The sequence below is a fragment of the Prunus persica genome, chromosome G3, assembly GCF_000346465.2.
Source record: "Prunus persica cultivar Lovell chromosome G3, Prunus_persica_NCBIv2, whole genome shotgun sequence".
Classification (NCBI taxonomy): Eukaryota; Viridiplantae; Streptophyta; class Magnoliopsida; order Rosales; family Rosaceae; genus Prunus; species Prunus persica.
The window spans coordinates 24546000-24569014 of NC_034011.1; the positions used below are offsets into that span (position 1 = coordinate 24546000).

The 23015-nt window shown below is 37.8% G+C and overlaps 5 protein-coding genes across 9 annotated transcripts; 2 read left to right on the forward strand and 3 right to left on the reverse strand.

The window, feature by feature from the left end:
- Nucleotides 399–4782, reverse strand: LOC18781923. 2 transcript variants are annotated; one of them, XM_020561106.1, is made up of 5 exons: nucleotides 4545–4779; nucleotides 2845–4038; nucleotides 2500–2686; nucleotides 1572–1654; nucleotides 399–917 (listed from the first exon to the last, which is right to left on the reverse strand). In XM_020561106.1, exons 2-5 carry the CDS (start codon nucleotides 3928–3930, stop codon nucleotides 822–824), a joined length of 1452 nt encoding a protein of 483 aa, XP_020416695.1. In that variant the 5' UTR covers nucleotides 3931–4038; nucleotides 4545–4779; the 3' UTR covers nucleotides 399–821. The 2 variants fall into 2 exon arrangements, 1 of the variants encoding a protein (XP_020416695.1); XR_002270987.1 differs by having other exon boundaries at nucleotides 811–917; nucleotides 2547–2686; nucleotides 4545–4782.
- On the forward strand, nucleotides 5383–10933 carry LOC18782255 (chaperone protein ClpB3, chloroplastic). 2 transcript variants are annotated; one of them, XM_007214860.2, is made up of 10 exons: nucleotides 5383–5939; nucleotides 6054–6272; nucleotides 6745–6982; nucleotides 7201–7396; nucleotides 7806–7860; nucleotides 7936–8086; nucleotides 8198–8506; nucleotides 8650–8915; nucleotides 9198–10124; nucleotides 10347–10933. In XM_007214860.2, the coding sequence occupies exons 1-10, from the start codon at nucleotides 5688–5690 to the stop codon at nucleotides 10677–10679; spliced, it is 2946 nt and encodes a 981-aa protein (XP_007214922.1). In that variant the 5' UTR covers nucleotides 5383–5687; the 3' UTR covers nucleotides 10680–10933. The 2 variants fall into 2 exon arrangements, with proteins under 2 accessions (XP_007214922.1, XP_020416691.1); XM_020561102.1 differs by having other exon boundaries at nucleotides 6066–6272.
- On the forward strand, nucleotides 11271–13191 carry LOC18781648. 2 transcript variants are annotated; one of them, XM_020561108.1, is made up of 6 exons: nucleotides 11271–11325; nucleotides 11444–11596; nucleotides 11681–11754; nucleotides 11902–11981; nucleotides 12346–12531; nucleotides 12938–13191. In XM_020561108.1, exons 1-6 carry the CDS (start codon nucleotides 11322–11324, stop codon nucleotides 12987–12989), a joined length of 549 nt encoding a protein of 182 aa, XP_020416697.1. In that variant the 5' UTR covers nucleotides 11271–11321; the 3' UTR covers nucleotides 12990–13191. The 2 variants fall into 2 exon arrangements, with proteins under 2 accessions (XP_020416697.1, XP_007216260.2); XM_007216198.2 differs by having other exon boundaries at nucleotides 12379–12531.
- On the reverse strand, nucleotides 13560–16090 carry LOC18782907 (EID1-like F-box protein 2). Its single transcript, XM_007215799.2, has 4 exons — nucleotides 15956–16090; nucleotides 15710–15828; nucleotides 14210–14984; nucleotides 13560–13873 (listed from the first exon to the last, which is right to left on the reverse strand). The coding sequence occupies exon 3, from the start codon at nucleotides 14973–14975 to the stop codon at nucleotides 14229–14231; it is 747 nt and encodes a 248-aa protein (XP_007215861.1). The 5' UTR covers nucleotides 14976–14984; nucleotides 15710–15828; nucleotides 15956–16090; the 3' UTR covers nucleotides 13560–13873; nucleotides 14210–14228.
- LOC18782521 lies at nucleotides 16964–21383 on the reverse strand. Of its 2 annotated transcripts, none has more exons than XM_020560345.1 (2): nucleotides 21117–21383; nucleotides 16964–19058 (listed from the first exon to the last, which is right to left on the reverse strand). In XM_020560345.1, the coding sequence occupies exon 2, from the start codon at nucleotides 19011–19013 to the stop codon at nucleotides 17325–17327; it is 1689 nt and encodes a 562-aa protein (XP_020415934.1). In that variant the 5' UTR covers nucleotides 19014–19058; nucleotides 21117–21383; the 3' UTR covers nucleotides 16964–17324. The 2 variants fall into 2 exon arrangements, with proteins under 2 accessions (XP_020415934.1, XP_020415933.1); XM_020560344.1 differs by lacking the exon at nucleotides 21117–21383 and adding an exon at nucleotides 20871–21092.

A 23015-nucleotide genomic window follows, 5' to 3' on the forward strand; every position in this document is an offset into this window, starting at 1 on the left:
TTGTTTGATTGTTGAGCCAACGTCCCTCCAAGCTATCCAAGAAAAACCCATCAATAATGAAGAAATCTTAGAACTAAAATAAAATATCAAACCAAGAAAAACCCATCTTTCAAATTTTTAGTTTTTGTCAAAGCTTGAGTTAATGTTTCGTGGACCAAAATCTGTTTATGTTTTTTGAATTATAAGGTTTTAGACGTACCCTTCAAGCTTTTGTACGATTAGTTCCTGAGTTGACTGGAATTTTGAGTTCTTTTTACTTTTTACACTTCACTTGAGCCTTTAAAATATATATAGTCGAAGAGGAAAACGGCCATAGCTGAAGGGCTTTTATTTTGATGAAGACTTCTCACTCAAAAAGTAAAAAGGAATATTTATTTGGGAAAAAGATGCTGCTATATGATGGAGAAATAAAATACATGGATGCAAGCGTCAACTTCAGAATGGGCAAGCCTCTCATTCATGGTCAATAACAATGATATCCAAGCTCTGGATGTACAATGATAAGATCCAAACAGACTGGCTTCCCTTCTATATGTTCTTAATCATTTAAGGTTAGCACTTTCATGGAGAAAAGAAAACTATACGTCTGATTTTGACAGAGTTAAATGTGACTTTACCACCACTACAACACTCTTCCCAGCCTAATCCGTACAACTGAGCTTCTATTAATATATAGTTAGCAGATTGTACTCCATTGTTCCCAGACAAACAATATTCATGCTAACACCTTACCACCACCACCACAACACTCTTCCCAGCCTAATCTGTACAACTGAGCTTCCATCGCAATCTGGAGATGACGCAAGAAGTCCTACTTATAGTTAGTTCATGTAGCTAAACTTCCTTCCAACTTGAGGCAACACCTTCAAACAAGACGAGTCCTTCCAAGGACAGAAGCTTCCTTCTTGGGCCACATTCTAACAAAAGTTTAAAACAATTAGACAAATCGATGCAATTAGCAGAGAATGCAAAAGTCATCACTGGGCATAATTGATAGAGAAAATGTGCATGATGCAAAGTAACACATGCCAATTCATGCACCAACATATAAACAATGTAAAGGCATGTCAATCCATGCATACGCCATGTGCATGACCAATGCTGCTTTGGTTAGTAGCTGCTGTGAGAAGAACTGTGTTGTGGATGGCCTGGCTAATTGGAGCTACAATATGGATTTAGGGGTTTGTATGTTTGAGGATGCTCTCGTTTGGATTAGTTCCCTGTTAACTGATGATTTGTTAGATCTCGTTTGATTTCTTCTGATGTAGGTTAGTTGGTTGTTTTCTGGGGCTTTGCCCCCTTGTTCATAAAAAATAAAATAAAAAATTCCCCCAGTCCTTTGAAAAAGAAGTCTATGTCAAAATGGGTACTGAAAACTGGACAAAAATTGCAATCAACCCCAACAAAATTTTAGTCAGTGTATCACCAGATTGAATGTCAACTAGGGATTGCCACATTACACCAAATCCTTTTCCAACCTTTTTCTAATGAATGGTTTGCTCAACAAATAGTTCAGCTAACAAGATACCCTTGTACCAAGCACACACAGGCAACAAGATATAAAAACTAACCTTCAGCCAGTAGAAAAATCCACGCAAAAGATTCAAAATTCTAGGGCAGTCGCTGCTAGCAGCATCAAGCTTTCTTGCTAGGACTGCAAGATTAGAAAACAAATTAATTAGACGTTAAATACAATAAAATTGAAAGAATGCAAAACTGGTAAGTTGTACTCAGAAGCATCTAAAACAACAAGTTTCAAAGAAACCATGGAAAATGAAAAAAAAAAAAAAAAAAAAAAAAAAGTCATTAAAGAAATCATGTTGGAAAACACTCCCACTCCAACAAAGATGACCTACATCTCTCTTAAGATAGCAGTCCTCATTAAATGAGCTAGAAAGCATATGTACGCAAAGGCAATGGCATTACACAAACAACAAGGCCTTACACCATCAATCAATTTACATTTTGTGTACGCACAATATATTACTGAACTTTTAAGTCATTAATATTAAACCTAAACCAGGCAATAGAAGTACATATAGTTAAGGCATAAACGCAGCAGGATTGACCCATAATGGGTCCAATCCAACCCTGGGGACCAAGGCCCCAGTTCATCCCTCAAAAGGTTGCAAGGAGGGGCATGAGGATTCTAACCCTAGAACTTCCCAATCAACAAGAATCAGAGTTCTATATAATCTAAATATTCATAATAGTGTATGAAGCATCTAAATCCTTGTACTTCTGGTATTAATATGTAAACAATATAAAATATGAATCTAAAGGAAAGGATCAGACCACATTATATACCCAATGCCCAATTCAGTTCATTTAACGTGTATACACGCAGTGGAGCATACAAAATCCTAGACTTCCTAAATATTAGAGAATCAGCAGCCACAAAAAAGTTCATATTCAGCATACCTCATACATACCCAAAAAAAGAAGAAAAATGATCAGTTGCACGCATAGGAAAACAAATGCATTTTAACGAAAACGAACCTATGTGCTGCTTTCGATATGAAGCCCTTAATTTCCCTGACACTGACCTTCGTCGGTTCAGTTGTTTCAAGAGCCTTTTACACTCTTTTTCGTCATAAGGCCGTTTAAGGTCCTTCATAAGCCCCTTCCTAAACTGGGCATGACTTGTATCACAAGTTTCAACGCACCATCCACCGTCTACGCCCACCTTTTTATTTCAAAGAATCAAAAGTAGAAACAACCATTAAAAAAATATCAGAAGCCACAAATTAATAGCATGCACATGTTGTGTATGAGTGCATGTGTATGCACGTGATAGCATAAACTAGAAAAACAAACCAAAGCTGAAACAGGGAAGATGCATACAGCTGTAGATGAGGTAAAATACTCATCACATGGTTCTTTCTTAATTTCTACAGCTGAACTCTCCACATCCTCCTCAAGTACACATGCCACTGGTCCAGCAGTTGTAGGTGTATACACCCACTTTCCACCGTATTTTCTTAGACCATCTAGAACCTCTTGATAGTCCAAGTCTATTTGATCAGACACAGCTCCATGGTTGTGTCCATGCTCGGCCAAATGAGGTCTTTTAACAGGATGCCCCTTTGTCCTACTATCTGCACCTTTCTTATTTACTTTCTTCTTCTTCACATGAGAACTTTTTAAAGTTTCTCGAGTAGTGGGACCCTCTACACCATGCATTTTATTAGAACGCCCTTTTGTCCTATCAGAAACAGGATCCAGAGCTTCCACTTTTACATTCTTCTTCACCCCTAAACTCTTTTTATTTGGCAGACCCTCTGAATCTTCCAGAATTCCCCTTTTTTTTTTCCTCATAGCATACCTAACAGTTCTTGGGCTAGCTTTTTTTATTTCAGTCTTCTCTTTCACATGAGATATTGATGTGGGACAGGGGTGAATTGTCTTTCTTTTGCAAATCCTAATGGGTTTGACAAAGATTTCCTCATCAGATTTTTTCACAGTTTCTGGGGTATCTAAATTGGTCTCGTCTAGTTCCCCATCTTCTTGTTCATACTTTATCAGCTCCAAATTCTCATTCTCTCGAACAAGCACCAATACATAGGACTTTCCATCTTCCTTCAGATTTTCCAATAATATCTTATACTGAGGATCCACATCATCATCAAAATCATCGCTATCCACAGACCTACCATTTAGGTTGACATCACCACGATCCATCAACTGAGCATTAGAATGAACATCCCCATCAACTATCCACCTAGTGTCATGATAATCTTGACCATCATCACCACCATGCAGTTCTAACCCCTCAAGAAAAACCTCATACTCCTTATCCAGTATTTCTTCGTCCACTTGGATAGTATTAGCATAGTTTCTTCTTTTCTTCGTGGCACTGATCCAGGAATTGGGCTCATAATTCCTATCATCAGCAACGCACTTTCTCTTCCTCCACCTCGCCAACCTCATGTCATTCTCACAATCTCCCTTATAATCCGTCTTTAAACTATTAAGCTCTCTTATCCCCTTACAGGGGCGCCATTTACCAACAATCAGCACAAAAAACCCTCTTTGCTTCTGTTTCAAAACACGTAGAAACAAAAATTATAATCGATAATGCAAATATCAGAGCATGCATTGTAACCCACAATTCTGTAATGTCGATGGAACAGAAAAACCCCGTTTGGTTTCTGAGAAAATACAGGAAATGAAAAACCAGTGACGATCCCAATTCCTACACTTTCTTTGAACAAAATAAAAAAAGCCCACCATCAGTAAACCTTAAACAAGCAGTAAAGTTTAACACTTGAAGTTTATCACAATAAAAAAAATTTTAAAAAAAATTTCCCTGGTTTTCTCAGGAACCAAAAGGAGGTCTTGCGCTGAGAAAATACGGGAAAAGAAAAAACAACGAAGATCCCAAGTTATACACTTTCTTTGAACAAAATAACAAAAACCCATCATCAGTGAGACACAATAAACAAACATTAAAAACAGACTTTAACATTAGCGCAATAAAAAAGGAAATAACTTTCCCGTGTTTTCTCAGGAACCAAAAGGGGTCTTGGGATGATATTTCTTACCTAAACCCCAGCGAGGACTCCGGCGAGATCGAGTTTCACAATGAACCATAAGGTAAAGCCAAAAGCATCACCGCACTTCGTGAGCTTTGGGGACTTGAGTCGACTGGCGGAGGCCTTAATAGAAATGACTGATAGTGGGAGTGATGGAGCAGGGAGACTGAGAGACAGGAGAGAGAGAATGCAGACTCGGGTTTTAGCTTTTGTTATGGGTTATTTCAACCCGGTTGTAACAATAAGATCATTTTGACAATGCAGCATCGGACGTCTATTAAGAGTCAAGACTTACGTTGGCCAACTCATCAGTGGGCTAAGCTATTCGGCCTACTCTTGAACTTGGACCCAATATAATCATGCTCTCATTGAATTCAGACATTGCAATTATGTGACACTTGAAAAAGAACACATGAAACGCAGATGCAAATGAGACTAGTCGGTTAAAGTAGTGTGTCTATTTTTAAAATACGTTACATGTAAAACTATATAAGATTAAAACCGAGACTTTTTAATCCAAGCAATTAAAGCATAAGCTTCACCTCTTTTCCAATACAATTATTTGTGTATTGTCCGTTTACAATATAAGATTCATTTTTCTTATTTTTATTTTTTCTACTAGGAACGAAGTTTTAATAGAGTACTTTTTTATGTTCGCTAAATGCGTGACAAGTTACTTTTCTTTTCCATCCAAAGCATCTTGTGGGTCCCCATTTCATCAGATCCAATGATCCGCTGAATTAGGCCACGTGTATGAAGATATTAGAAGAGGCTCACCACACACCGTAGGCCCTAGCGTACGGACCAATTCTCGACGTTTCCAGAAGTCTCGTTAACAAGAAGAGGACAAATTTGTGCCTTTTCTTTTCTTTTCTTTTTGTTAGTTTGAGCAACAAATAAAAAATAAAGAAATTTCGAAATTTGAGCTTCGTTAATCTGTACTTCGCTTCAGTGACAGGAAGTTGCGAGAAGCCTCTTCACCTCACCTCATAAATTTCCATATCTTTTCTCAATTCCTACGCAAAGCTTCTTCTTACTTCTCCAACATTTCAAGGCAAGCTCCTTTTTCTTTTCTCAATCTGAAAATCCAAACCCACTTCACTCTCACGAACTCCACAACATCAACGATAAGCAGCTTTCCGAGCTCCGCCAATGGCGTCCGCGACCTCCTTTGCTTCTGGGGTCGGTCTTCCTCTTCCCCAATCGGTTTCTTCCAAATGGTGCAATAAAGCTGCTATCTTTGCTCGCCCACACATCTCCCTCAGCTTCCATGCCAGAACCGAATCCTTCAGGGCCTTAACTTCGCGGCAATTGAGCCAAAACGGTGCGTTCCGAACTGGGTTGCGGAGAAATAGTCGGAGTTCGAGGCCTTTTGTTGTGCGCTGCGATGCTTCAACTGGAAGGGTATTGTATATTTTCTTTTTGTCATGTTGTTTAGCTTAACGGACTGTTGGGTGTTTCTAATTTTGCTGTAAAAATTACGTATATGACGTGGTTTTGGTATTGATGGAGTGACAGATTACACAACAGGACTTTACAGAAATGGCATGGCAATCGATTGTTTCGTCTCCAGAAGTGGCAAAAGAGAACAAACATCAGATAGTGGAGACTGAGCATTTGATGAAAGCACTCTTGGAGCAAAAGAATGGCCTTGCTCGTCGCATTTTCTCCAAAGCTGGGATCGACAATACCCGTCTTCTTGAGGCAACTGATAAGTATATTCAACGCCAACCAAAGGTATTTGTCATTGGTGGTCTCTGTAATGCTTAAGCACATAAAGTTAGTTATTTATGAATTTGGCATTGCTTGTCTTACTGTAAAGTTTACTAAGTGAGATGGTAAGAGGATAAGTTAAATATCTTTAACTGCAGTAGATTACCGGCTGAGGATAGATGTGAGCTGCAGATGCAAACTTAGATTTGATCTGTACGAGATTGCTGTTTCTAGAATTGACCAAGGCTCTTATAACTTATAAGCAGGCACCCAAAATATTAGTTATTAATTGATGCACAATCATTTGACATAAAATTATGCTTTTAGAGGCCCTTAAAGCGCATGATGGAAGTGGAGTGACGTTTTCATCATAGTTTTAGACAACCTACAAGATCCTAATATATGCAGTTGACTGGTTTGGCTAGATCCTAGATACATTCTCTACACTTGTGGAAAACCTGGTTAACTTGTGTCCGTCTCTGTTTAATTAAAACAGGTTCTTGGTGAATCTGCGGGCTCAATGTTAGGACGTGACTTGGAAGCCTTGATTCAACGAGCCAGGGATTACAAGAAAGAGTATGGGGACTCATTCGTCTCTGTGGAGCATTTGGTTCTTGGTTTCACTCAAGATCAACGATTTGGGAAGCAATTATTTAGAGATTTTCAAATATCCAAGGAAACTTTGAAATCTGCTATAGAATCCATACGGGGACGCCAATCAGTTATTGACCAAGGTTGCAATGTGTTACATTACTTTTAATCATTGTACAGGATTTTTTTGTGTATACATGTGCTGCTTGATCGAACAATGCAAAGTGGGGAAACAAAAAGCAGGTTTAGTGTTTAGTGTTCCAGTCTTCTCGTGGGGCTTGATAGCAATTTCAGTGTATGATTGTTAGCTGCCTTTTTAATCTATTTGCATGGAAGTATGACCCTCCATTTTTTGTTGCAGATCCTGAAGGAAAATATGAAGCACTTGAAAAGTATGGAAAGGATTTGACAGCTATGGCAAAGGCAGGAAAGCTTGACCCAGTAATAGGAAGAGATGATGAAATACGCAGGTGCATCCAGATTCTCTCCAGAAGAACAAAGAACAACCCGGTGCTGATTGGCGAACCAGGTGTCGGAAAAACTGCAATTTCCGAAGGGTAAGTACCTGGTTATTCGCCTGTGCATATGTGTCATTGAGATAGGGATGTCTTTGAACAACTTTTGGTTTTCTGGATACACAGCTAGCCACTTCTAGCTAATCTTACCTGTAATCTTATAGTTATTCTTGTTGTTTCTGGTAGCCGTATTGAACTTCTAAAGCTAGTAAAAGCTTAAACATTAATCTAATTTTCTTTATACGTTAAGCATTAATGTTATGTTTAACATGATTAATCTTAATACTAGTAGTAATACAGTTACTTGAGTATGAGATGAGTACCAAGTTTTTACACTGGCTTTCATTAATATGGAATATCAAATTCAGGCTTTATAGGTAAGTTTGTTAGGGGGCCTCTTAGTGACTTATTTCTTTATTGGGCACATCAATCTGACTCAACTTTTCAACAGGCTTGCTCAAAGAATTGTGCAAGGGGATGTCCCACAAGCTTTGATGAACCGTAAGGTGTGTGCTCTATCTTGAGTTTGATGCCTCCTACCAGGAAATGTGTTTATTTACATGACCTACTTCGCTTGACAGCTAATATCCCTTGACATGGGTTCACTAATTGCTGGGGCAAAATATCGTGGAGAATTTGAGGATAGGCTGAAGGCAGTACTTAAGGAAGTAACAGAATCAGAGGGCCAGATAATCCTTTTTATTGATGAGATCCACACAGTTGTTGGGGCAGGTATTCATCTTATTTTCTATTCTCATATTCATATATATTGGCGGAACAAAACTTTAATCCTCAATCTTTAGAAAGCATCGGTGGAGGCTTCACCAATTATTATTTGTTCAGGTGCTACAAATGGTGCAATGGATGCTGGCAATCTCTTAAAACCCATGCTTGGTAGGGGAGAGTTGCGGTGTATAGGTGCAACAACACTGGATGAGTATCGTAAATACATTGAGAAAGATCCAGCATTGGAGCGTCGTTTCCAGCAAGTTTATGTTGATCAGCCTACTGTGGAAGATACCATTTCAATACTCCGGGGACTGCGTGAAAGATATGAGTTGCATCATGGAGTCCGCATTTCTGATGGTGCACTCGTGGAAGCTGCGATTCTCTCAGACCGTTACATCAGTGGGCGATTTTTACCTGACAAAGGTAATGCCATCACAATGTATTCAACAACTAAACATTTGAACAATCTCTGCTTCAATTAGAAACTGATCTAAGAAATTATATGCAATTAATATCTTAGCATTTACATGTTACATAGAATGCTAATATGTGCCCTACAATTGCAGCTATTGACTTAGTTGATGAAGCTGCTGCTAAATTGAAAATGGAAATTACGTCAAAGCCCACAGCCCTAGATGAGATCAACCGTTCAGTGTTGAAACTTGAAATGGAGAGACTATCACTTACAAATGATACAGACAAAGCTTCTAAAGAGAGACTGAACCGCCTTGAGGCTGAGTTGTCTCTCTTAAAAGAGAAACAAGCTGAGCTGGCTGAGCAGTGGGAGCATGAAAAATCGGTCATGACTCGCATTCAGTCAATCAAGGAAGAGGTATGTACTAATACCGTACACATGTTTTCCTTATTGTGTTTCTTTTTAATTTAAAGCCCTGTTTCTCTTTCTAATACTGTTTTCTTAGATCAGTCATCATGACATTTTCTTTTTCTTTTTTTCTAAAAAGAAGAAATCCAATTAGTAATTCAAGTGGGAGGAACATACAAGTTTCCAAGTCAAACAATTACTAATTAATTGGTGAAAATTTAAAATCAGAAGATAATGAGGTAAGCTTTGAAAGATGTGGCTAATAAGTAACAAGTCTGTGTTATGTTTCAGATTGACAGGGTAAATCTTGAGATCCAGCAGGCTGAACGAGAGTATGATCTCAACCGGGCTGCTGAGTTGAAGTATGGGAGTCTGAATTCTTTGCAGCGCCAACTTGTTGGTGCAGAAAAAGAGCTAGATGAGTATATGAAGTCTGGGAAGTCCATGCTGAGAGAGGAAGTTACTGGAAATGACATTGCTGAAATAGTCAGCAAGTGGACTGGTATTCCTGTTTCCAAGTTGCAACAATCGGAGATAGAAAAGCTCTTGCACTTGGAGGATGAGCTGCATAAACGTGTTGTGGGTCAGGATCCTGCAGTGAAATCAGTAGCTGAAGCTATTCAGCGGTCTCGAGCAGGTCTCTCAGATCCTCATCGCCCAATTGCTAGTTTCATGTTCATGGGTCCCACTGGTGTTGGGAAGACAGAACTAGCTAAGGCCCTTGCCTCCTACATGTTCAACACTGAAGAAGCACTTGTAAGAATTGATATGAGTGAGTACATGGAAAAGCATGCTGTTTCCAGATTGATAGGAGCTCCACCTGGTTATGTGGGGTATGAGGAGGGAGGACAGCTGACAGAGACTGTTCGCCGGAGGCCGTATTCAGTTATTTTGTTTGATGAGATAGAGAAAGCACATTCTGATGTGTTCAATGTGTTCCTTCAAATTTTAGATGATGGGCGAGTAACTGACTCACAGGGTCGCACTGTGAGTTTCACCAACACTGTCATCATCATGACCTCAAATGTGGGTTCACAGTACATACTAAACACTGATGATGACACCATGCCAAAGGACTTGGCTTATGACACTATAAAGAAGCGGGTAATGGAAGCTGCAAGATCAATATTTCGACCTGAGTTCATGAACCGGGTTGATGAGTACATAGTTTTCCAGCCCTTGGACCGTGATCAGATAAGCCGTATTGTCAAGTTACAGGTAATTTCAAAAATTCTTTTTCGCTCAGTTATTTTCCGTGTTGACATGTATATAAATATAATTATGTTATTCCTAGGATTTGGGATTAAATCTCTTTTAATGGTCTCTAAGACAATGTTGATTGGTCAATTTCTCTCCTTTTCCCCCTGTTGCTTCCTGCATTACCTTGTTCTGTGATAGAGCTTCATTTTTTCGCTCATAGATTTTACATGTCCATCGCAGTTGAACCGAGTGCAAAAGAGAATTGCAGACCGCAAGATGAAAGTCAAGGTGAGTGATGCAGCCATCCAGCTTCTTGCAAGTCTCGGGTATGATCCAAACTATGGTGCTAGGCCAGTCAAGCGGGTGATACAGCAGTACGTCGAAAATGAGCTTGCCAAGGGCATCTTGAGAGGAGATTTTGGGGAAGAAGACACTGTATTTATAGACACAGAGGTTACAGCATTTTCGAATGGCCAACTACCCCAGCAAAAGCTTTTGTTCAAGAGGCTTGAAACTGATGATTCAGAATCTCCAGCTGCAGAGAACCAAGAGGCTTTCTCAGAGACTCTATAGATGCTAACAAAGTTGGGGCGAGGTCCTCTGGACATAGTCAGGAGATTTCTTTCTTGTATATGGGATAATGTTATGTTACAGAAACTTATAAGCTTCAAAATATGCTTTAATCTTTTGTTCATATCAATATTTCATGTTTCCAAAATCCCATCGTTGCAGATTTTGTTAGTCTCTCAACAGAAAAAGCTGCATTATTGCCTTTACATTGCTTGAAATATTAAGAATAATAAAGATCGTATTTTACCCTGCTTTTCTCTGATGTTGTTTGTGTTCTGCTGCATAACTCTTTTGTTTTTTTTTGGGACAAATGTTGCATAACTTGATCACACAAAATTTAACCCAAAAAATAGACCAAAAATAAAATAGAAAAAAGAACTGATCACACGCATGACGTGTCAAGTTTGTGCGGTGTTCTTGGACATCGGACACCGTTCGATTAATTAAGCACGTGACCCACCTTGATCAAGAGCCTTCTTCTTGACGTTTCGATCAAATGCACGTCGTCTGGGCCGTTCGATAAAAGCCCATGTGGTCTGGACCGTTGGATTAAAGAACCAGTCAGACTGGTATTTAGTAGCGCCAATACTCACTCTCGAGTGTGCTGAACATTGACATTTGAGCAGCAAACGGAGACGAATTGAAATGGGTGAAGTCCCTCTTGTTTTCTTTCTTGCGGATGATCAATCAATCCACTAACCTCTAAGAACAGTTGGGTTGATGCCAAGTTCTTAAATGTTTTTTTAATTTTTTTTTTTTGTTGGCAGATGAAGGAGAAGAAGTGAAATCAAAAGGAGGGAACTTTGGGGACGTAATGGAAGGAGTGGCTTCAATAGCACTGTTACCATCTGGGGCCATATCAGGCCACTTCATCCACCTCCAAAACTCCATTAGCATTTGCTACGGTCTTTTTGGAACTGGTAATTCCTTTCTCTGTTTTCTTATCATGATGCCCTTTGCGATATGGATGCTTAGCCATTAATTTCTTTTTCCATGTTCGGTAGAGTTGGCATGTGAAAAGGAGTGTAGCAGGGGTGAGGATTATCGTCTGATCAAGCTTGAAATTATAGACTACATTGTATGAGGGATTTTTCATCTTTCTTCTATTGTATTTGTACACTATTTACCTTCTCCTCTTTTTTGTTTCATTTTTTACCAGAATGGTACTTTGCCTTTCTATAATGTAATTCTCTGTGTGGCCTCTAATGGGTTTTGATTTTGACAGAGAAAGAAAGAAAAGGTTGTGGTTGTAGAGTGTAGAGGCCATGATGCTGCTAGGTTGCAGAGCATTGATCATGCTCATGGGTAACCCATTTTAGATCTATCTTGCTGGTTCTTAATTTATGTTAGATTATTTTGCATATTGTATTTTTGGTTCTTGCCTGTTAATATATTTGAAGTTACAGATACTTTAGCTTATCTTTTGTTAAAAGTCTTTGCTTTTATAGTCTTGTATCTCTCTGATTTCTACAATGATAGAACCTTTGGATGAACCATTGTCTTTCAAAACGTGATCAAACCATTATCTAAGATTTTGATATAGCTGAGTCATTTTTCCTTTTCCAAGAATAACCTTTTCTTACAGCCTCACTCCCATTTTATGTAGTTTCATTGTGAATTCCTGTTTTCATTTATAATTATTTCTTTCACGATTGATCATTACGTGTAGATTTGCCTCTTGTTTGCATTCAATGGTAGGCAGTTGGGAGGAGGATGTTGTGGATCTGGTTGAAGAACAGCATGGGAAGGACAAGCTTTTGGTTTCTTTCAACTGTGAGACTCTGAAATCGGATAAAGCAGCAGAAGATCATATCAAACAGTTTATGCCCAAGTTAGCTGGCCTAGATGCTATTGTGTAAGGCCTATTTTTTCTCTTATCCCCTGTCTCATAACTCTATGCACAATAACATATGTCAAACAGACGACAGTGTGGGCTTTCCTGTTACCGTCTGGTTTTCCAGCACTTTGTATGGAAAGTCCTCACACCTTTCTTGCCTATTTCCTAGTTCTAGGACTTTCGAGAAACCAGCCACAAGTTGTAGCATGGTTTCCTTGAGGGTTTTTTGGAAGACAATCCAGAGAGAAATTAACTTTGATTGTCTACTTTCTAGTTTAAGGCTTCAACCTAAACTTGTTAAGCCTTGCTCTTGCTTCTCAGGGTTACTTCTGTATTTTTCGTATTAACCCTATGCTGATTTGTCAAATGTTTCAGTTTTTATATGCCTTGTACAAGCCCTGACTGAGAATCTAAATTTTTGCAGCAACATTGGTAAGATGACCATTGCTGGGTTGAACTTCGAAGCAGAGGCATGAGCACAGTATATGATCGGATGTATATAATGTACTTCTGTATTTTTCGTTTATGTAATATAGTTGTAATGTGTGACCAACTTGAGACTGATCAAATGTATGCGTCACTTTAAGCTCTGTTTGCCAATTTTGCCGGTTTTGAAACCTTGTATCCTGCTGCCTCATCTGTTTCGCATGAGCAAGTTAAAACAGAAGACTGATCATATATAGCCTTGTGTTTTTAATTTTTACTTATATGCTTCACACTTGCAAATCAAAACATGGTCCGAGTCTGCGCTATTAGTAGGGAGTTTTAAAGAGGTTGCATAAGTTGACTTAAATATCCGATTAATCGCGTGATCTGAAAACCTGATATAGTATTTACATGTTTTACTCTTCCAACAAATTCTGATTGCCCAGATGCAAATGATATTTAAATGATCAGTATCATGCATTTCCACTATAGCAACAGAGTTTTAATCACTTTCCCTTCTTTGTATTACGAGTAATTGAAGTCTTTAAACTCTTCTCTTATCACTGCTCAAAGTCCCCAAAATCCCGCATGGAGTTTTGCTAAGCTGATTCAAGATTTATCGGAAAAGTCAATGAACGAGAATGTAAACTTATTGCACAAACCAATATCCGATCCACATTACATATATAGGCCACACATAGATGTACATTGTATTAGAGTCCAGAGTGACAACATTTTATGTAAAGGACAATTGGAAAAGAAATGGTTAGCAGCAGCTTCAAGCACTTCCACGGTAACCCACCAGACCAGGGCAAGACTGAAAGCTTCGACACTTAATGGGATTGTAATGGTATGATTTCAGCTTCCACAAGCCGAGTCAAGATCCCATAATATTTCTGACCTTCCCAACCTTAAACTTGCAACGCCAAGAGACCTGCCAAAACATAACGGGAAAGAATAAAGTTATCTTCTGATTCCAGCAAAAAGAAAGGGCGGTCAGCCCAAGTAGAAAGCATGTTCAATTGAGCTGCAAGAACTGAAACATATTCTCATGGTTTACTTTTTTAATGAATTAAGGCACATTCAAAAGGAACTTTCACATATTGGAATACTAGTTTTGCCATATCCAGCGAAAGAGGATGCTCTTGTTGAACTTATAGTATAGGTATTGCGTCCATGTCATCCCATAGAAAAATCGCGAATCTCCCTATAGATATAACCCGATTTCCAAAATAAAAAATTTCTAAAACTTAAAGGTGGAACAGAGTACCTCTTTTTTGTTTCAACTATCAGTCCAACTCTGATGCCTCTTCTGAATCAGATAGAGGTAGCAGGGTACAGATCCCAAGCATATGTCCATTAAGGCAAACAAAATACTCAATGCAATCCTCATAAGCTCCCAATCTGCAGCTGGCACTCTGCGGTATCATTTTGGCTTGCAACATGCTCCATAACTTAGCTTTGCAGTAAGGGCACACCTCTGTTGGATGAAGTTGGGCCTCCTTCTTAATCAACATCTTCCGAACCTTTGACATTGAGAATGACTTGAAGACTCCGCGGAAAAAACCAACATCCCCCTCTTCACCTTGGTCAAGATGTTCACAGGGATCAGACACATACAAAACATCTGTTCTGCATTGTGGCAAGAGAAAGCTCTTCCCAGATGTCCTAGAGAACCTGGTCCTATAAACAAAGTGACCAGGGATTTGAATGGTATTAAAGAGGCCACCCTTCTTAGATCCTGTACAGTAAATAAGCAGCTTCCCGAGTGCCCTCCAGTTCCCATCTACACTGTGACTCCCACTAGATTGAAGATCAATCATCATCTTTGGTGCTCTTGTTCGGCAAAATTCCTTCCACAGTACACGCTTGGCGAGATCATCAAACCATTTGCAGACACAAGAAAGTGTAGCAATTAACTTAGGATTCCAATTCAACTGCTGGAATACTAGGAATATTGCATCTTCACTTAGATGCCCTTTTGTGCATTGACAGCTTGTTGAGTGTATGCAACGATACTGCTTTGTAAGAATCATTTTGTCCACCTAGAAAGATTGAAAAATACAATAATCTCAAATCCCTGTAATTCATGAGACTGTCAACATGTAGCATACATGCACTCACACTATTGTTTATCAGCCAAATAGGAGAACAAATGTTAGATTTAATAGTATTACAATCTGAGAACCCGGAGATACTTCGCAACCACAAGCACATAAATGCTCTGTAGAATCATTTTGTCCGCCTACTAAGACTTTAAAATATAATAATATCAAATCCCTGTAGTTCTTCATGAGACTACAAATATAGCAAATGCACTCAAACTATAGATTATCAACCCAATACCAGAAGGCACGATCAATTTTAAGATTAGAATCTAAAAACTCACATATGTTTCAGAGCAACAAGAATTTTCCAGTTTAAAGTTTAACTAGAAATCGTAGACGCACAAAATGGTACGTAAAAGAAACATTTAAGTCCCGAAAATTCTTTGCAAATTAAAACTCCAATCAACTTCAATCACAGAACAAACGACAGGGTTTTGGTATATTTTCTCAATGCATGTCACATGTTTCCAAAACCATAGATCCACAAGGCACTAGCAACTACTTAATCCAAATAAAACCCACATTAATTCGTGTACTGATTAAGATTACACAAAAACTAAGAACATGGAAAATGTCATATCAAAACCCACCGAAACGCAGGTAAAGAAAGCTTAAAGTGGACTAGATCGTAATTAACATGAAATGGGTACCCAATTTCTCACCTCAGCCTTAACCTTAGAAATGGATTGTGTACAGAAAGCTTCATCACTCGCGGTAGAGCAGATATCCGTAGCTTACAAAGCCCTTTCCCGGCATAGTTTCGAAACCCTAGAAAACCCAACTGTGCAAAATCGAACAGAGATTAGGGTTTTCATAAGCAATAGAAGAAGGAAAAGAAAATTAGAGAAATCAAAGCTAGAAGAAATTTCCATTTGACAAGCGAGGAAGCAGTGGGAAATTGGATTTACTTCAGGGGCAAATATGTCCAAAGAAAATTTCAGTAACAGAAGCACAGCCGCACAGGTCAGGTACTGAAAGCAAACCCAAACAGAGGTGGTATCTGGTGGTAGGGACTGGAAAGACGAAGGCAGGCTTGGCTTCCAAAATAGAAGAATTGCAATTTGCCGGAAATGTTACAACGACTTGCCGGTCCTTTTTGTATAGCAACAACAAATTGCTTCATGCCACGTGTTATACCGGAGGTGGCGGCTTTGGATATTGTGCAGTGGGGACCACATTGTCTTATCTGTCATTCAGACAAGCAACTCTCATCGTTTTTCACAAATTTACTGTTGGGGAGTATGGTATTTATCGTGTCAGCCAAAAGCGCAAAGGATTCTTCAGGCACAATATCTCCTGGTGGCAACCTTTTGCTTTACCTTTTTTTGAAATAATTTTATATATTTATGTTGCTTTAATATGATACCCTAATTTTTTTTAAAGAAGATTTTACAGTGGAAGCAAAAAATTTAAATTTTATAAAAAATTAAAAAATTAAAAAAAAAAACAGCTTCACCGTCCCCTTGCTTTCAAGTTCGAGTTCATATTATCGTAGATAAATCAATTAGTATATAGCTTCTATTTTTTCAGAAAAATACATGTTCTATTCTCATTCTAGCCTAGGACAAGGTTTTGGCCTTCCTTGGCATGCTTATTAGCTTTGATCTGGTTGGCCTTTGCCATTGCTACACCTAGGCTTCCACTAAGGCTTTCCAAAAGCATTGTATATTTGTATTGTTGTGGGTGTTTCCAAGGTCCAACTACATTTCACAGATGCGTGCATCTCATACAAAATTCATTCAAATAAATGTATGGCAATACATATCATCTGCATTATGAACACATTTAAGTCAATGCTGCATAATTTAAACACCACCATTTTGTTAACAAATCAGGTAATAAGCTTGGATCAGTCATTGTATTGGCGGAGGAAAAGCAAAATCCAACAAAACACTGTCAAACCAAACAAAGCACAATTACAGTCAATATAGTAACTTTATTAAAAACCAAGAAAACCGATATCACAAGTAACCAACAAACAGTTCTGTAATTTTTCTTTTCTCACTCGGTATATGAAGTCATGAGTATAATTGTTTTATTCACAAGATAACAGTCGATCATATCTGGTATGAAACTCAAAGCGAAAGGGAGAAACCACAAAATACAGATGAGGCATGTTAAGGTCTAAGCTTGCAAGACTCCACTTCAACTCTGCATCCAGGCCATCTAATGCCAACGGAAGCAATCTTCCTTTACATTTTTGCAGACCATAAGCTTGTTAACTCAAATTCTCACATTAGAAGCTTAGGTTTATTTTCTATTGTTCTTTTCCCCCACTCAAGCAACAGAGCTTGCTGAAGGTTTGCGCTCTTGGAGTGAGATCACTGTTTCAAAAGCACCAACTAAGGCCTTAACCTTACTCTTCCGGGTTTCAACAAGTTTACTCGCTGTTTCTTCGATCACATTATTAAACAAACCTTTCTCATCTTTCTTTCCTTCAACATCTTGATGTCTCAAAACAACCTTCTCTGCACCAGGTTCAGTAGCAAGTGTATCACCATTAGCACCTCTCTTCTTAAAGCTTCGCCTTTGCGCATCAGCTTTGACATTCTGGTTGTCTCCCAACACTCTTCCCCGCCGAAATTTGAGTCTCCTTGGACTATCATTCTCAAATTTCCCGTCAACCACCTTTCCCCTCCTAAACTTTAACGGTTGGCCATCCTTCTCTTCAGAACAAACCATTCCAGACTTTCTCGGTTTCCCTTTGTCACCCTCCTTTAGGGTCTCTGCATTCTCTCTATAGTCAACTTCACTGTCTTCTGAGAAAGAGTAGTCTTCTGTTTCACTCATTGTATATTCAGACTCATGATCTTCTCCTTCATGGGGTGAAAAGGACACAGGGTTTGGGAGGCACAAAGACTGGGGTGAAGATGATGATGAAGGTGGTGACGGTTCAACTTCACAATTTTTGTTTTGACCGGATTCCAAAGGTTTGTTCTCAGTTTCAATCTTGATGACATACAATGTCTTCTCCTCTACCTCATCATTGTTGAGTTGCTTGGGTTTAGCTTTTCTGATCTTGTTATGATTCTTTAGAGGAGACACAACTTTCACAGTCCTGTTCTTCTGTGCTTTTAAGCTTGCAACTCTCCTGAGAGAAGGTCTGGGGGACATTGGTGCTGTTGGGGGCACTATGGGCGTTCCTGCCCTCTTGCTTATCTTGACATCACTGTTTCTTTGGCCTTTAAAACCTCCTGAAGATTCAGGAGAAGACATTTGCTTCAGAGCTAAAGATTTTGGCTTCAGAGAGGTCCCTGTCCTCTGGCCTATCTTCAAATCACCGCTTCTTAGGGCACTTGAACCTCCTGAAGTATCAGGAGAGGACAATTCCTTCACTACAAAAGATTTTGGCTTTGAAGAAGTGACGTGTTTTGCAGACAAACTCTTGTCCTTAAGTTTTATTGAACCCTTCTTTGAAGAGACTTCCAGCATATCAGGAGAAGATGAAACTTCCTGCTTCATGGTTTTAGGCGCAGCATAGACATGGGGTTGTGAACGCGATGACGATTTGAGCTTGGTCAATGATGTCTTCTTCCTATCAGCCAGAAGCTCACTCCCAACAGAATTTTGGCTGTCAATTGAATTATTTGACGGTTGCTGCTTGGTAATGTTACATGTATCAGGTAAAAGGGTTTTCAAATCAGGTGAATGTTTGAGCTTGATCACTGCTGTATTCTTCCTCTCTGGAAAAACTGCACTCTCTACTGAATTTTGGCTGTTAGGTGATTTTGTTGGAAGTCTTCTTGGTACGGACTTTATGGGACATCTTGCCTTCACTTCCAATTCATGTTTCTTCCCATATTTACAATGATCATGACAGGAACCAGTAGAAGCTCTGAGATAATGAGGAATCCTTTCTTCACTGTTTAATGAGAACATTTTCCCCGTAGAATTTCGTCTTGAATTACCCTCATCTGGCTTTGTTGTTTCACGGGTCATTGATAAATTGATACTCACTTCATCCATCAGAAAGGAGTGCGATACTTCAAACAAAGTTTAGAGCAGATAATCCTGAAAACCAGCCAAAAAGAAAATTATAATGGTGCAAGAAGAAAAGAGAAGGGGGTAGTGGGTGGTAGACCAAAGATGCATAATTTACGAAACAAAAATGAACACAAATAGGTATAAGAAATCTATCAAAGCAGTGGAGGTGGTAAGAGTCACAGAATTGAGTTGATAAATGACCTGGATAAGCATGGCACAACATAAACTGTCATGTTAGCTTGTAATTTTTAAATCAGATTATGTAAAAGTTTTACTATAATGAGCACTTACAGACAGCTTCAAGCAGGAAGGTTTTCAACAAAATTTTCAACCTGGCGAAAGGTATAAAAAGTATGCATTTACAAGGTTGCACCACTAAGTGAGATCATAAAACTCATACATGGAATCAGTTTGGTAAGATTTATTAAACGTTGAGGGAGATTAGACACTGATATGGACAAGAGGAAAACCAGGAAGAACAATGTAAAAAGGAATTGGGGTTTATGGAGGAACTATTGACCTCTAAATAACTCAAGTTAATTGACCTAACAATTCTCTTCTTTTATTACACTGCATACCACAACGTAAAATAGGCGATTACATACAACTAAATGATCCAAAAACAAGGAACCACTAACCCCCGGAACTATATTGGTGCGGGAAACATCCTGCTAAAACTAACCACATACTCCTAGTTGTGCTCCTACTAATCATATAGTAGCAATACTTATTTCAACTAAAAAGATAAGACCAAAACATTTTCAAACTTAAAAGGAAAACACTTAATGTAAAAGAAAAAAACACTCACACACGACACCAAAATAAGTAATAGAATCAAATTCCACGCTCTCTTGATTTTGGAATTAATTCCAGATGGGGCACCTATTATGAGTGGAAGAAACAAGAACCTACCCCATAATAAATAAATATAATAGTTAGACATTCAGGTTTTTTTTTTTTTTTTTCCCAAAGTTAGACATTCAAGTTGGTTATGCAAATTTTGAAGGTTTAGAGACCACAGCATCAGACAGTTGTTGAATTCAAAACTTACTATGTTATCAATTTGTTATTGTATAACGAAATACCGACAATGTAATCAATTTGTTATGGTGTAAAGAAATAAACTTGAAGGTATTGGCAAGACATAAATGCTACAGATGCTACAGGAAACCAAAAAAAAAAAGCAACAAAGTAACAGAACAAATTAGTTGGCAATGGCATCTGAATTAACACCGTGATTATCAAACAATTCGACCGAGTTATAAGCTGATACTGCTAGATCTATCATGGTTCTGCATTCAAAACCCCCTACAACCAACTCCAATGTAAAAAAAATAAGATTCGGCTAAAGAAAAAATCCCAGAGAAAGCTACTATTCAATGCATTCAAAGCCATCTACCATCAAGTCCAACGTCAAACAAAGAAGATTCGGCTAAAGAAGAAATCCCAGAAAAACTATTATTCAATTAACTTTTTTGTTGGGAACAAGACAAACTAAAAGCAGCCAATTTTGGGTTGCATTCGAAAAGCAAAATAAGTTGAAGTGGCAGAAGAGTAGCTCCAAACGTCCAACCATACAAACAGTAGATAAAATTGAGGAACATCCATCAATGAGAGCTAACAAGTAACCAGAACAACCACGCGTAGATAGCACGAATCAATTAACCAAGATAGTAATTACATTATGCAAACCCATCACCAGAAATTTAAAGACAGATCAAAACCCGCATCATATTCTCAGTTATAAAAAGTTAAATAAAAAGCATGCCTTTGAAAAACCACCATAAAGAAAATCTTAATCCCAAGAACCTGTACAGAGGAAGAAAACTAAGGACGCACCCCAAATAGCAGAACACCATGAGAACCAAACTAAGCTTAGTGGAAGCATTGATGACACAAAACCCATAACCGAAATCACAAAATTAATCGAACCCAGTTCTTATTTTTTTGTGGACTGAAAACAGAGTCTTTTACGTGATCGAACCCAGTTCTGATCATGTAAAAGACTAAAAACCCATATAGCATTATGTGCCGAAAAGGGATTAAATAGATTCAGAAACGCGTAGAGAAGCTGCAAAAGCATACCTTTATTTTCTGCTAAGCCTGCTCAACCAGAAAGCGAAGGAAGTGGAAACGGGTGATGGGGTGTGAATGAATGAGGCTGCTCGAGGAGAAAGAAAAAAAGGAGAGAGAGAAGAAGAAGAGAGTAAAGGCCACTCCTTTTTGCTATGTTTTTTGTGTGAGATTTTGCTTCACAGATCGTGCAAGCAACTGTTTCTTCTAGTTTGCATTGCTTTCTGGTACGGGGGGTTTTCTCGGCGCTTTGCGCGTTTGTTATAGAATCCAAGAAAAATATAAAAGAGGGAAAGAAGGAGGAAGTGTGAGAATTTTGTTTGGGTCCCACTCAAACTGCCCTTTTTCGTCGAAACAAATATGCTTTTTTGGAAGTTCCAAAACTCAATCCCAAACTGAAGATTTATTTGTGAAGCTGTTCTTACTTTTTCTAATGGTGCTTATGACTTTTGGATTTCTTGCAAAAAGAGAAATTAGTTTTGGGATTTTTATAGCCTAAATCATAGGGAGATTAGGCATGTTTGGTATGAAAAATATGAAGAGAAAAAATGCATAACTTGTTTTGGATTTAATACCATCCTTTTTCAACATTAAAAGTTTGCAAATATCTTGCCTTATATGTATTTTACATCTCTTTCATGCTTTGTTTGAATAAATGTTTGCTTTCAAAATTAACTTACCATAAACAAAGGTAACTTAAGTTACTTACTCAAAAGAAATCATAATAACCGGCAACCTTTTTGTTTTTTGGTTTTATGAGAGAATCGAACCTAACGATATCGAAATAATGAGGGAGAGTTTATGTCTAGAGAACTATTCCAACTCTTAACCTTAATGTCCTCGTATACAATTCTTAATTTTTAATATATAAAAATGTATATACACCAGTGTATTTCTCATTTGTGCATTTCTTAATTTTGCTAGTTGTTTTGTTAACAAAACCTAATCATGTTGTTTCGATACAAGCGAAATCCCTAATTACGTTTTGCTTATGTGGTGAGGATATTTCAACACTATTGATCATGTTGGATTAATGAAGTAATTAACACCATTTGAAAAGTACACAAGACAGTTTATTTCCAAATAATTTCAAGAAATTTTATAATGAAAGTGAAGTTGAAAATCCATTAGAAAGATTTATGTTTGTCATATTCATCCCTTTAATGAGATTAATTATACATAAACTCATCATGAGAAAGCGTAAATGAAATCATTATTTGCATATCGAAATTATTTTCATGATTGATAAACACAGATTTTATTATGAAAATGCAACCAACTCCTTTAATTTCAGGCTGGGATGGTACATTTGTGGTTGGCCAAATTCCTATCAACTCATTAAGCTCCCATTCAAAATGCATTACCAACACGTCTAGTTTTTTGGTAGATTTCTATAAGAAAATCTTGGGGTCTCCTTCTTAAAGAATATATATATATATATATATATATATTATAAGTTGAGATTCTCATTTTCAATTTTTTTTTTCTAAAGCCAATTTCAAGGAGAAGACTAAATCAATAATTAGCATATTTCAAAGTTACATATTTCTTTTTGTTTTATCAAGTTAGGTGCGATTAAATCAAAGTTCTGGAATATTCCTACATGTACTCATACTTTTTCTATATTTATAAATTTATATATATATACTTTTTTTTTCCTATTTGTTATAGTCATAAAGACTTATCATGGGGTCAGGGGTCACCTTGTTATAAGAAATAAATATTGCAAAAAATATTGTTTCTGCGATATCATATCAGTGTTTATTTATAAATAAATAAATAAAAGTGATATAACATAAATATTATAATATCAATATTTATATTGTCTAAAAAATTATTATTTTTATATTAAAAGAGATTATATTGTGTAGTAATCACAAGCGGACTCAAGAATTTTTTAACAAAAGTGCA